This window comes from Euprymna scolopes, chromosome 16, assembly GCF_053919585.1.
Source record: "Euprymna scolopes isolate OS-2025 chromosome 16, ASM5391958v1, whole genome shotgun sequence".
Taxonomy (NCBI): domain Eukaryota; kingdom Metazoa; phylum Mollusca; class Cephalopoda; order Sepiida; family Sepiolidae; genus Euprymna; species Euprymna scolopes.
The window spans coordinates 22,154,496-22,170,600 of record NC_136497.1 but is presented as its reverse complement, the minus strand read 5'-3'; the positions used below and the strand labels follow the sequence as shown (position 1 = coordinate 22,170,600).

Here is a 16,105-nt window from a genome sequence, read left to right as displayed (position 1 = left end):
GAGCTGAGAAACTGAGGAAAATAAAATTTGTTGAGAAAAGTTATAATGGATTTTGATCGTCGTCCTCAAGCCATGGTTGGAGTTAACCCTAACTAAACCTAAAGTCAGAGTTGTTTCAAGCGGCTGTTTAACTCCCCTCTCTCGCCTTCCTACCCTTTCTCCTTCTCCCTAAAACATGTAGAAATAAAAGTTTTACATTATCGTTTATGTTTATATTTGAAGAAATCAGATTTAAAGTTTTAATTTTCATTTGATTATCTCCCCTTTTCGTTACCTCATTGAAAATGTTTGAATTATCCTCCTTACGTGATTCTCTTAAATTAAAGACCAAATTATTTCATATGTGCGCAATTATGTAGAAGCATCGAATATTTTAGCACGCCAAAAAGTTTTAGACAAGAAAAACTATTCATTTAACATATATATATCACAACATGGGTTATTTATTAAGTTCGAAATGAATTTTATTGTTATTCTGTATAAAAGTAGTTATAATATTTTTGCTACTTTGATAAAGTTCTTCTGTTAATCATCCAAAACGATTTTGATTTGTCTTGTCGGTAAATTTTTACTATCTTTCCACCTCAACAACACTCACTTTTAAAATCATGACTTTCAAAGGTTTTCAGATATGCTGAAAACGAATATTTCATTTAAATTTTGCGCAGACATGTTGTTTTCTGGATATTAAGATCTTTATTATTCAATGTAATCCATTTCATTGGTCATGTTTTTCCCAACTGAAAAGTTACAAAACACCCCCTCCTCCCCATGTTAAGAATGGCGAACCCCATTGACATTTATTTTGTAATATATTGGAAAAATGTCTTAATATCCAAAAAAAAAACTACTTGTCTGCACAAATTTAAATGCTATATTCATTTGCAGCATACCCGAAAATCTATAAAAGTCGTCAATTTTAATTGTGATTTTTAAGGTGGAAAGCTAAGTGAACATTTTCCGTTTTGTCTTCTGTATTTGACGTTTATCGATTTGTGTGTGTGTGTGTGTGTGTGTGTATGTGTGTGTGTGTGTGCGCGCGCGCTCGCGCGGTGTTGCATATATAACAATCCTATAAACATTGCAAATACATAATAACTATATAATATTAATACAGTAAAGGGGGACTGCTAATATTTTAGCATTTGTGCCCTTTAGATTGCCACTGATAATTATTTGTTTCTCGCTTCGGAAGAGTTCGACACGGGAAAAGGGGAAACAGTCCAGAATTTGAATGATTTTCAACGAAACTTTGTAGGTAAATCGAAATAAGAACATTAAATTAACGAACTAACACAACGGATAGGATTAATTACCAGAACATTTATTGAATTAAATTAATTGAAACTTATCGTTAAAACAAAGAAACTTGACAATTTAAAATACTAAATTCACTCTTATATTTCTTGTTTAAAAGATTATATTTTTCAAAGAAACTTATCGTTTTGAATAAAATCGTACACTTAAATATTTTTAATATTCTAATTTGATTGTTATATTTTGTTTCAAATGTAAAAACTCTAAGCTTGTTTTTAAGACACGCATCACACATCCATCGTATCTTCATGTCATGATGACATTATGGGAAAATTTGGTGCGCATGGATCATGAGTCACGTTGAAAAGATGGATGGGAGTTCTTTGTTTTTTTAGGTGTAAAACGATCGATGTATAAAGTCAAAGAAAACCTGGAAAGAAGTGATAAGTACAGACTTGAGAGAAATAGGGATAAATAAAGACATGGCCAGAGATAGATTTAGAAATCAATTTCTTAGAGCCATCAACGATCATGTTGATGGATGCAAAATACAGTCATTATTTAAAAAATGAAAATGTAGAACAAGTACTAACAATTCAAAAATGCGAAATATTATGAAGTATATATATATATATATATATATATATATATATATATATATATATATATATCATAGTTTGTTTGTCTGTCTGTTCCACTTTTTCTCGGAACCTACTTCTACTTGGTCGATCTGACTAAAATCTTGTATGGGCCTTTGTTATAAAATGCAGCGAACTAAATATTATGGTATCCGTTCGATGCACAGTTACGGATTAATAAGAATTAGTATTTAATGAAAAAAAAATGAGCACTGATTTAATCATATTCAATCATCAATTTAGCATGAAGCACTAAGTGTGTGTGTGTGTGTGTGTGTGTGTGTGTGTGTGTGTGTGTGTGTGTGTGTGTGTGTGTGTGTGTGTGTGTGTGTTTGTTTGTTTGTTTGTTTGTGTTTTCTCTGCCTGAAGAGAAAAGGCTTATATAAATAGTCTTAAGAAATTGTTGCTACCGAGGACAGTAAAAAGAAATCCACGTGGAAGCTAATTATCCGCCGATAAAATACCTGAATGTAAAACGCGTCCTGTAAATATTATCTAGCTGTCCATCATGGTTCTATACTGTTTAATATTCAGTTTACAAGTGTCCAGATTGCTACTTTGAAAAGGAAAAATAAAATCTGTCATTTTTAGAGATAGTCATGATGACATTAAATATGGCGTCATGAAAGCCAACATGGCCGCCTTCCTGAACTTTATATATTTTTTATGAAATCTTAACAAGTCCTTATTTCTCTTTTTCATCGTTATATTATAATTCGTTGTTGAAAGAAAATATCATCAATTTGCATATTGGCTGTCTGTTGATTTTAACGAAGCATTTTTTTTCTGGATTTTTTTAGATATTTGTATTAAGTGTCGCTTGTCAAATTCGGAATAACTTGGGTTATTTATTAAGTTCGAAATGAATTTTATTGTTATTCTGTATAAAAGTAGTTATAATATTTTTGCTACTTTGATAAAGTTCTTCTGTTAATCATCCAAAACGATTTTGATTTGTCTTGTCGGTAAATTTTTACTATCTTTCCACCTCAACACTCACTTTTAAAATCATGACTTTCAAAGGTTTTCGGATATGCCGAAAACGAATATTTCATTTAAATTTTGCGCAGACAGGTTGTTTTCTGGATATTTATTATTTAATGTAATATATTGTTTTTATTGGTCATGTTTTTCCCAGCTGAAAAATTACAAAACACTCCCTCCTCCCCATGTTAAGAATGGCGAACTCATTGACATTTATTTTGGAATACATTGGAAATAGTGTCTTAATATCCAGAAAAATATTTGTCTGTACAAATTTAAATGCGATATTCGTTTTCAGCATACCCGAAAATCTATAAAAGTCGTCAATTTTAATTGTGATTGTTAAGGTGGAAAGAAAGTAAAAATTTACCGATTTGTCTCATTCAACGTTTATCAATTATTAAATTCGTTGCATATATAACAATCCTATAAACATTGTAAATACATAATAACTACATAATATTAACACGGTGAGGGGATGGACTACTGATATTTTAGCACTTGTGTCCTTTAAATTGCAAATATATATATATATATATATATATATATATATATATATATATATATATATATAGTGGGTAGCAAAAGTATTTGGTACATTGATTTATCAGGGTTGCCAGGTTGGCTACATTTTAAAAGAGAGAGAGAGGGAGAGAAAGAGAGAGAGAAACGCAGTTTTCGTTAATTAAAACTATTCTCGCAACTGCTGGGGGGTTGGCTTCATTTTAAAAGAGAGAGAGAGAGAGGGAGAGAGAGAGACGCAGTTTTCGTTAATTAAAAATATTCTCGCAACTACGACTGATTGCTGTGATCTCTGCCTTGAGCGTTCGTTTAATGTGTAATCCGCTATTCCAGAATAAAATCTTCTAAACTCCTCTATCTCCCCCCTCTACCCCCTCCCTCTCTATCCTCTTGGCTTTGTTTATATCTAACAGCAATCAGTCGTAGTTGCGAGAATATTTTTAATTAACGAAAACTGAATTTCTCTCTCTCTCTCTCTCTCTCTCTCTCTCTCTCTCTCTCTCTCTCTTTTAAAATGAAGCCAACCTGGCAACCCTGATCTCTGCCTTGAGCGTTCGTTTAATGTGTAATCCGCTATTCCAGAATAAAATCTTCTCAACCAATCAAATTTGCCGGAAAGTGTGACACACATAGATAGATAGATAGTTACAAGCGTATTAATATATAGACAAGCGTATTAAAATATTATTATTGATGAAGCTTCTATGATCCCATACTATCCGCTGAAAGCCATTGATAAATGCTTGAAAGATATAATGAACACCCACATTGCATTTGGTGGTAAAGGAATCTTACTTGGAGGCAACTTCAGACAAGTACTTCCGGTTGTCCCGAGAGCTCCTCCTGCTGCTGTGCTAGATGTGTGCCTCAAACGCTCAGACTTATGGCACAGCTTTCATCACATGAGCCTCTATATATTAATACGCTTATCTATCGTTTATAATTTTTAAACGTTGACATTTGAAATGTATTTTAAGCAATCAAGCATATGCATCTAAACATCAAGAACATATTCTGGGATAGTTTTGGTTAGGTTCAACGTTAGGTTCAAATATTTTTGAACAAAATGCACAGGTTTAACCCATTACTGTGCGAAATTAAGAATATCATGTTTTAAACACTCTAAGTCTCCATTATATAATAAGTATATGATAAATAAGCTAAAATTTAAATAAAACTTTTGAAAATATTTTTAAATAAACATATTTATAAAACATAAATGAAGATGTATTTATTGAGAATATTTGGAGCACTAATATCGTGATTTTGGTATATACATATTTACATACATTTTACCTACCGTACTTTTCATTTACTATTTAAAAACAAATAGTACACAGGGTGAATTCGTCGGCCAGTGCAGTAAAGGGTTAATGTAAATGTTTCAAGGTACGGATATGTGATGGGATAATGTGTATGTGAAAAAAAAAGAAAAGAAAACGTGAAATTTTCACGGGTCCAGCTAGTTATTATTATTATTATTATTATTATTATTACTTTATCTGAAATTTATTTTCTGTAATTTGTTAGAGCTATATCTAAAAAAGGTTTTACATCTGTTGAAAATACGAAACTAATTCTTTACATTTTTCCCTATACGGTTAGATTATTTGGTAATTTACTAATAAGGTATATATATATATATATATATATATATAACATAAACACAATTGCATTGCATAGAAAAATGCGAGCATGAAAAGTAATATGGCTAAAATTAAACTTAGAAAAGTAAAAGAACTAGTTGTTAAAACTGGGAAAGAAAAAGACAAGGTATTCTAGTCAAAAATATAAAATTATAACTTAAAGTATTGCAGCATTAAGAAATGATTATATAATGTTAAATTGAATTTTTTAAAACTCATTTTCCAGGCTTTGCTATGAAAGAATATTTTCTTTTTTTTGTTCAATATCATACGCATTGTCAACAATCTATAAAAAAAATATATATGACCATTTTTTTTAAATTGACTTAATAAAAAAATCAAATAAAAGATGTACTTATGTAAATAAAAAAGAAAGAAGGGACAAAAAAGAGAGAAACAGAATTAAAGGGCGACATCGTAAGCGAAATATTATCAGCCCTAGCACGGCAAAATGTGTCACTTTTGTTAATTCTCTCTATATAACCCAAATAAAATGTCATGTGAGCGACATTCCCGATATTATTTATGAAGGTGTCGACGACGAAAAAGTTGCTTTGGTAACTAACAGTCAATCAGAAGAAATCGTCTCTCACGTGCCTTACATATTCTGAAGACTTTTAAACGCCAGTAATTTTATTATAACTTTTGTTTTAATGAACGAAAATTGAAATTTTTTATTTCAAAATATAGCTGATAAGGTGACCTATAAACTGTCAAAATCGTTTGAAATTTGGTCGCAAAATGAGTGAGCGGTTAAACTTTAAAGCAGTACTAAATGAGTAAAACCAACATTCAACCACATATTCAAACACGGTAATGTTTGAATTATATCAAATAAATCGATATACTTTAAGTTTATAGATACTCAAGTAGAAATTATTTCGCATCTACATACCTAACTAGTTACTCACTCCAGTCAAAGGGTGATAGTTTAATTCGAAATTGTAATAATTAGTTCCCTTGTGTTTTAGATATATTTTAGATATATTTGCATTTGTTTATACTTATACCCCCTGCCTATAGATAGATAGATAGATAGATAGATAGATAGATAGATAGATAGATAAACATGTTCCTGGAAGACTCAATATCATGTTTGTTCCAGCAGCCATCGATGCTGAGTCTTCTATGAACTTTTTTCTTGCAGCATTATATTGTCATGCATTTTTTCTATCGAAACCAATAATTTATATTTTTTCTGAAGAGTATATGCACGAAGCGACTGTATTTATATAATAATAACCGTTTGTTTCTGTACAACGAAATCGATATGTAAAAACTGTACCAAAATCTTAACATGCTGGAAAAGCTATTTTGCATAAATCTTCGAATGTAGCTGTGCTGTTATTCTTTTATATATGCTCTAGTGTTATATTTAACATACATGAGATTCGAAACCAAAAGAATTAGTATACACAACGAGTGAAATATACTTGAAAAAATATATATTTTACTAAAACAACATATATATATATATATATATATATATATATATATATATATATATATGATAATTGCTACTTCTTAACAGAAGTTTGCCATCGCTTTCTTAAGTGTTATTTCGTCCGTGTAAACGTAGATAACTCTTCAATCCAGCAGAACCACGGGATAACGTGGCCCTAAGATACGGTTTTTCAGGTTACGATCTGTAATACGATGTTTTTTTGCCTCTGGTTACGGTATTTAACCCGCCTTACGGTGTTATTTATAATGTAATTTGATTATGTACATGTGTATTATATACCGTGCTGTATTTTGTTACTAATTTTTAATGCCGTATCCTGGGGGTTCTGTTGAAATTCCAGTATTCTCAGAGTTTCACATTTTAATTACTTTTACTCATTTCGCTACATTTTTTGCCAAAGGGTGTGGCACTGCTCGAAATATCAAACTAAAATATAACAAATTAAAAACAACGTTTTTTTATGCCTATTACACATCATCCTATAACCTAGAAAGTACTTCTGTAGAAACATACGTGGAATAACATAGAAATTTACACATTATGCATACATATATATATATATATATATATATATATATAGAGAGAGAGAGAGAGAGAGAGAGAGAGAGAGAGAGAGAGAGGGGGGGGGAGAGCGAGAAAGAGAGTGGGAGAGAGAGAATGTAACGATAAATTATCAGCTGGGTTTCGTAAAGCAACGAAATCAAATCTGCAAATGGCGAGTTGTTCTACTTGTAAGAGCAATTCGAGCCAGCAAGAGCTTATTGACCGCCACTTTGACGTCATCCCAATATCGATCAGTGACAGGTGGACAGCCGCGCTGCCGTCGCACTGGTTGTGATCACGCACAAGTCTTTTGTACTCAACGGCTGTTTGGCGAAAATAAACAAACTCTTTTCATCAAACTTTGCAACAGAGATGCATTCAGGAAAAAATTTCCAATCCTCTTGTTATATGTATACAGTGAAATAATTGGTCTTCATCAGCACAGCAATTAGACACCAAATAGAAAATTCACACATCAAGACTTAAGTGAGGGTAGCCAACCTTTATATAGCTAATCATGAAGTTTACAGACTAAAGAGAGGTAAATACAATTTAGCTAGAGAAATTCTTATATGATAATATAAAGCCAGCCAATCGGTTTCGCCCTCACTCAATAGAAGCTGTTTCATGGGAGTTTTTAAAAGGATAAGAAAAAATAAAGACAGCACAACGGTATATGTACACTGGAGGATGAGTCTTAGAGACTGATCATGTATAAACATTAGACGCTCTGTCTACAAAAGCTGGGTTGTTTTAGTAAAACGTAGACAGTCTTCAAAATTTCCAGGTGGTAGAGCGAGTAGACATAACTCAAGTCATGACTCAAATTAGTCAATGCTGAAATTCTTTGCGCTTTTAAGCAACTATTATGCGATAGAAGACCTGTATGTGTTATTTAAAACGTCCAGTGATCGAAAAGTTCCGTTCTTAATTTTGTTAGGTACATATACGTTTTTGAATTCTATTGTCTGATCTTAACGTCGTCCTACCCACGTAGTAAATGTGGTTTTCGTCCAGACTACGTGTAAGATTTATTTGACAAGATATCACTTAAACAAGTTTTCTAAAAGTGTCAAATTGGTCTCGAACACATTATAAATACATTTATAGATATCATTAACTCATGCTCATTAATGTCCCCATCTCATCATCTAATTTATTTTTCAAATGAACCCATTGTATAAATAGAAAGTCCACGCATTACTCTGTAAATTGCTTCAAATTATTTTATATTTTATCTTTAGTGATGCCTTATAAGTTACTAGTCTCAGTATAGGGTTCTAAGTCCTATAATAATATTTGTAAGTAACGAAAACTGTTGCTAGTTATCTGTTGTTGGACTGTAGTATACAATCCTAAAGCCGTTCTGCCCAGTAAATGTGGTTGCAGTGCCGACTACATAGGTAGAACTACGTTGATATTGGATGATAGAAGAATGCATACTTAGCAAAATTAAGAAATTAACCTTCCAATCAACGGATGATCTAAATAATACATACGGATCTTCTATCACATGCCATCTGATTAAAAAAAAGAAACGAAAAAAAAAACGATGTACGCAACGAATTTCAGCATTGACTCATTTACCATCAATTCTATTTACGAATTAATGTTATCCGCTTTCTGTGCTTTTATTTTCAAAGATTTCTTTCGTTTTCTGTGCTTTTATTTTCAAAGATTTCTTTCGTTTTCTGTGCTTTTATTTTCAAAGATTTCTTTCGTTTTCATTACAGCATCTTCATGGAATCCGATTGGTGAATTCTTCCATCCAAAAACTTTACCTCTATAACTTGTGGAATGTTGTGTTCCTTAGCGTGGAAAGCAGTACTTTGCGACTTGTTGAGATTGACTACGGCCTTGAATCTATTGAACACGTCGAATTCTTTGCACCGAAACTGAAGAGAGTCGCAATCAATGGCAGTGATGCTCTACGAACGCTCAACATTCACAGCGACCGCCTCTCCATCCTAGAATTGTCAAACTGTGAAGAAATCGAAATGAACAGCCTCCGCGACACGCTGCGGAAGAACTCAAGCATCATCTGTCTCAAGCTTGGTTGCATTTCTCAGGACAGTCTCACCTTGGACGAATATATTATCCCCAGTGTTCAGGAGTTGTGCTTACTCGGCGACTTTGCTTGCGAATCAGTGCATATACGCAGCCCTACCCTCCGACTGCTTCATACGGAGTCAGAAAGTGATATCATTACTCTTAGCCACGTTTACGTTGTGGCTAACCATCTCTGTAAAGTGTCATTGATTGGTCTACCAGCGCTGAAAACCATGACCATCCAATGTGTGAGTGTTGACTCAATTGAACTTAATATATGCAGCGATGACCAGTTAACGTTGGATTCGTGCATCATTCACGCGATGGGTGCTGTGGGATTCGTGAGACTTTTTGACTGTAAACTAAACCTCCTTTCCATATGCACTCCGTTAGCAAAAACAATTGTGCTCTATCGATGCCAAATGACGGATTACGTTTTACAAATGGCGCTGACTGGTTGTCCGAACATCGCGCATTTGAACTTGGAGAAGTGCCGCAGTTTGGAGACAGTGGCGATTCAACAGTGTCTACTGCACTATCTGAATATGTTCGGGTGCAGCGATTTGCACAAACTGCATCTGGATTGTCCTGAACTGCTGGCGGTTAATCTAGGACAATGTGATGAGAGTTTGCAGCTTTTTTTCAGGGGAATCGAACAAGATTTGAACGAACTGTGTGAAAAGAAATACGTCGTTCTTCCATCGGAATCAATAAGGTGGACGCACGATCTGCCACCGCAAGTTTATGCATTTTGTTAACGTCAACGCCATCTTTATATAATCATTCATTTTTATCATTAAAATATTTATGAAATGCAGTAAAAACGACAATCATCTTTATAAATAAAACATTTTTTTTTAATCTGAAATAAAACGTTTTCGTAAAAAAAAATTGATTTCAACATTTTTTTTAACTTTCTAAATAAAATTATACAAAATACTGCAAAATATATTTATTAATAGAGAAAGAATTTAAAAAGAAAAAGTAGCTTGGTTTACTTTTCTTTCTTTTATTCCGGCTTCCTCTTATGCAGAATTTGTCGAAATGCAAAAGTTGCGTTTTTTTTGTTTTGTTGTTTTTTACTTGTTTGCATGTATTCGAGAATAATAATCATTTTATTGGCAGGTCAAGGAAATGTTTTTTAATAAGGTCATACATACGCAGCATCCATAAAACTTTAATAAACGCCTTGAGCCTGCTCTCGGCCTGCCAAACCAGCAAAACATACAATGAATCTTTCTCATGTTCAAAATATATTAAAGAAATTTGTTTTTTAAATTTAGCAATTGACTAAGATGATTAAAATAGTAAGCAATAAATTGGTTAAATTCTGATATAAATTTAATTATTTTTGTTGAATATTTAATTCCATAATATTTTTTAATTTTTACCTTACATATATTTAAAATTCTGTGATTAAAGAATTCTTAACCATTAATTGGCACGAAATACTTTTTTTTAAATAAAAGTCTGCATTCTTTTTTGCCATGACGCTGAATAGAGAGAAGTCATCAGTTCCAATGTATGAAAATTAGCAAATAAAAAAATACGTCATTGCTACAAGGACTTGAATTGCATAATATACTGGCATATATTTACGTGTTTCAATATTTATATGTATTATAATTTTTTTTTTTCAATAAATATTATTATTTTTTAAATACCTACGGCCACAAGTGTTTCATGCTAATGGATTCATCAGTGTGGGAAGTAATAGTTACTGCTGGTCGCAAAAGTCGAACTCAATCAGCAAAGTCAACATTAGCTTTACTCTCCTACTCGGCCACCAGGAACCAATCCTTAAATGAAAATGAATTCAGATACATGAAGCTGCAGAATAGACTCGCGGTGGAGTCATTCATTTTTAGGAATATGGTTCGGGAGGATAACCAATTTATAATCGAGATTTATCAATTTTTAGGTTGCGTGTGTAGCAATTTTATTAAGTCGAAAGTAGGAGTGGATCCGCGGGACCATTAAAGGTTAATTTAACCGGATCGCCCATTAATAGAAGGGTTTCACCAATCCACATCCTTACATAAAAAATAAATATAAAATCCGGAAACTAACGACACCCGAGAAAGAACGCGAAATCGTTGTATTAACATGAAATAAACATTTCTTTACGTGTTAGGAGTATTAGTTTCAATTGTTCCATAAAGAGTATTAGTATAAATTATTCCATAAGGAGTATTAGTTTAAATTGTTCAATAAAGAGTATTAGTTTCAATTGTTCAATAAAGAGTATTAGTTTAAATCGTTCCATAAGGAGTATTAGTTTCAATTGTTCCATAAGGAGTATTAGTTTCAATTGTTCCATAAGGAGTATTAGTTTCAATTGTTCCAACATAAGTGTTTTCTTGTTCATAACCTTCATAAAGAAGGATTAATGAATGAGGACTTTGTAAGAAAAGCAGGAGGCTTGAAATTACTGTGTTTTTATGATAAGAGTGTTGCATGCGGGCTTAAGATTAATGTGGCTATTTTCTAAGAAAAACAATTATGAGTGAATACATGTGTGTGTGTTCGTCTAATAAAAACAATAGTTCGAAATAAAATTGTTCAAAGAAATGAGATGCTTTTGAAGGCTTACAATGCAGGAATGTGCAGTCGTTATGAGCATATAATAGGTACGTGCAAAATGAATGCCGATGCTCAAAATATATAAACATTTTGACGCCTCCCTTTACTTAAAAATTCGCCAAAAATCAGAAAATTAACCAATTTTAATGAAATTTTCAATATTTATCAAATAATGATCGTGGAGTATAATGAACTAATTATTTTTTATTTAAACCTGAGTGAAAAGGTATTATTTTGTTTAAACAAAAAATACCTTTACTAAAGTTATGGTTTTCAGTAGTAAATAAAAAACGCAAGAATTCATTTTTGCCTTTTTGTATATAAATAAAGCATCGTAATTTGTAACAATAAAAAAAAATAATAAATTTTACAGGAACATTACGGAAAAAGCCCCTGAAGTCCGTATTAATGAATCCGATATAACTTGAAGAAAAATTAATTTCTCGAACTACTGATATTACCATTGAATTAAGCATTGTTTATTTAATATTTTCACAAAAAAAAATTATAATTGCAAAAAATATTTCTACTTTTTTTTTAAATTACAAATTTCGCATAATTTTTATATGCAAGATTTTGATAATTTCCTTGCTCGCAAGAATGTGGAACTTTCGGCGTAACATAATTTTTTTATATAATATTGAATAATAATTAAAACAAAAATTAATTTAAAAACAGGAACAGAAAATAATTAAATTAAAAAATGATAAAAATTGATATAAACGTTCAGAATAGGAATGTATGGATGCACGTCTGTGGGGGGGGGGGGTCTGACACCCCTACCTCCTTTTACTATCATGATTTCATTTTGAAACAGCGTTTCGATTGGCTGAAATGTTGGGCCTCCTTATAATCGTGTTTACAAAATTTTAGTTTGTTGCGTTTTTGGCGAACGGTAAATTACTTGCTGTTGGAGGACTAATTAAGTTATTTTTGTACAAACAATGTGTTTTTTTTTTTTTTTATTAATTCAATATCTTAGGACTTTACTAATTATCTTTGAAATAGACTCAGAAAACTAATATTTATCTTTTAAAGGATTTTTACAATGAATTTATTTAACTTCAAAATTTAGTTGAATTGGTTAGCTCGCCGTGAAAACATTTTTCATAACTTTTTTTTTTTTTTTTTATTTAATTCAATATCTTAGGACTTTACTTAACTAATTATCTTTGAAATAGACTCAGAAAACTAATATTTATCATTTAAAGGATTTTTACAATGAATTTATTTAACTTCAAAATTTAGTTGAATTGGTTAGCTCGCCGTGAAAACATTTTTCATAACTTTTTTTTTTTTTTTTCACGTGTACAAATATTTTTTTCCTTTTGGAAATTAACTGTAGTCTCTAATCTTTCAAATACAATCCAAAATTAGTCGGAAACCTGCAAAAAATTATGATAAATCGGCTTTCAAAACTAGGTCCTCCTATTTTTGCCCGCCCATTTTTGCCCGTACCTAGCAGATAAATACAGTTCAATAATGTTTATAATTTATTTATCGGAATGTTGTTGTTTTTTTTTCCTGTTTTATTTTTTTCAACTGTAAATGGTATTTATTCCATAGGTCCTTTCGAGTGTATAACTCATCGTCAGTGGAGAAACATATATCCATTCTCTAGGCTGTCAATTGTAAAAAAAAAAAAAAAATTCCAAATCTCAATACCCCGTATGTCAAATCTCGAGTCTGTAGACTGAAAATTGACAGAGTAATTTGGTAGGGGAATGTACACACACAGACAGACGCAGACAATTTCACTGTTATAGATATACTAGCATAGGTACCCGGCGTTGCCCGGGTGTTTGGATGTGTCTGTTGAGCAAAAAAAAAAAAAAAAAGTGGTAGTCGAACCCGCACCGCGAAGGAGAAAAAGAACGTGAAAAAAAATGTGACGTCTTTGCTGTTACGACCACTGCCAAACTGGAAGTGGCGTAGGTTTAAATTAAGGCTAGCCAATCGAAAAGAGGGGATGACTTTCGAAAATATCGGCGATAAAAGCGACCTCTCCCTGTAGAAAAGTGCCCAGTTGAAGGTGAAGAAATTAATGTCTGAAGGGTCGAGCTTCAAAACTATGCTGATCTTGTGAAAATTCGTCGCCTTTGTCGAAAGTTTTAGGCAGACATGCAAACATACATACATAGATTTATATATTTGTAGCTCAAATTTTCTACCCAAACCGATTAAAAAGCTTGCCCTCTCTCTGAATACCCTTTATGTAAAATTTCAAATGTTTACACCAGAAATTGTCTTTAGTAATTTGGTAGAGACCGCAGAGGTCAAATTTTTTTTAACTTTGACCCTTATTATGACCCCTTAACATTTGTTTTGGGCCCAAATCACGTTATTAAGTTAGACCCATGTCCAAGGAACCTATACCTAAAATTTCAAGTGTTTAGACCTAAAATTGGCGAAGAAGTTTGGAAGAGTTCTCAAAGGTCAAATTGTTGAACTTTGACCCTTTAACAGCCAAATTTCTGGCCGAAAACCGATACCAAAGATTTTCCCAAATCTTACTACCCTATATGTATATCAAATTTCGAGTTTGTAGACTGAAAGTTGACGGAGTTAGTGTGTAGGTTTATGTACACAGACACACACACACACAGGCAGATAAACAGACACTTCACTTTTGTAGATATATAGATTGATAGTTACGCACACACACATACATATGTATACGTATATAAAACATTGATTTTAAAATATAATATTCTGCTCCCTATTTGGGGGTACCAAATTGGTAAAAGGGAAAATTATTCCCAACTCGCATTTAGGTAAAAATGCACTTTCGTAAAAATAATTGAATTCATTCAAAACGTATCGTAAAAACAAAAGCATAACATCTATATAAAAACATTTATATACGTATACATATATAAAATAACACATATGTATATACATATATAAAACATTAAAACATATCTATATATGTATACATATATAAAACCATATATATATATATATATATATATATATGTCTACATAAAACCATATATATATATATATATATATATGTCTACATAAAACCATATATATATATATATATATATATGTCTACATAAAACCATATATATATATATATATATATGTCTACATAAAACCATATATATATATATATATATATATATGTCTACATAAAACCATATATATATATATATATATATATGTCTACATAAAACCATATATATATATATATATATATATGTCTACATAAAACCATATATATATATATATATATGTCTACATAAAACCATATATATATATATATATATATATGTCTACATAAAACCATATATATATATATATATGTCTACATAAAACCATATATATATATATATATGTCTACATAAAACCATATATATATATATATATATGTCTACATAAAACCATATATATATATATATATGTGTCTACATAAAACCATATATATATATATATGTCTACATAAAACCATATATATATATATATATGTGTCTACATAGAACCATATATATATATATATATATGTCTACATAAAACCATATATATATATATATATATATATGTCTACATAAAACCATATATATATATATATATATATGTCTACATAAAACCATATATATATATATATATATATATATGTCTACATAAAACCATATATATATATATATATATATGTCTACATAAAACCATATATATATATATATATATATATATGTCTACATAAAACCATATATATATATATATATATATATATGTCTACATAAAACCATATATATATATATATATATATGTCTACATAAAACCATATATATATATATATATATATATGTCTACATAAAACCATATATATATATATATGTCTACATAAAACCATATATATATATATATATATGTCTACATAAAACCATATATATATATATATATGTCTACATAAAACCATATATATATATATATATATATATATATGTCTACATAAAACCATATATATATATATATATATGTCTACATAAAACCATATATATATATATATATATATATATGTCTACATAAAACCATATATATATATATATATATATGTCTACATAAAACCATATATATATATATATATATATATATGTCTACATAAAACCATATATATATATATATATGTCTACATAAAACCATATATATATATATATATATGTCTACATAAAACCATATATATATATATATATGTCTACATAAAACCATATATATATATATATATGTCTACATAAAACCATATATATATATATATATATGTCTACATAAAACCATATATATATATATATATGTCTACATAAAACCATATATATATATATATATATATATATATGTCTACATAAAACCATATATATATATATATATATATATATATATATGTCTACATAAAACCATATATATATATATATATATGT

The 16,105-nt window shown here is 30.3% G+C and overlaps 1 protein-coding gene across 1 annotated transcript in view; it reads left to right on the top strand.

Annotated features, from left to right (window-relative positions):
• LOC145295880 (uncharacterized) overlaps positions 1–9,995 on the top strand; it is a 64,100-nt gene extending 54,105 nt beyond the window's left edge. Inside the window, exon 3 of the mRNA XM_080141622.1 lies at positions 8,789–9,995. Within this exon, the coding sequence (XP_079997748.1) occupies positions 8,789–9,862 (1,074 nt within the window). The 3' untranslated portion in view covers positions 9,863–9,995. The remainder of the gene's footprint in view (positions 1–8,788) is intronic.
• Positions 9,996–16,105: the final 6,110 nt, after the last annotated feature.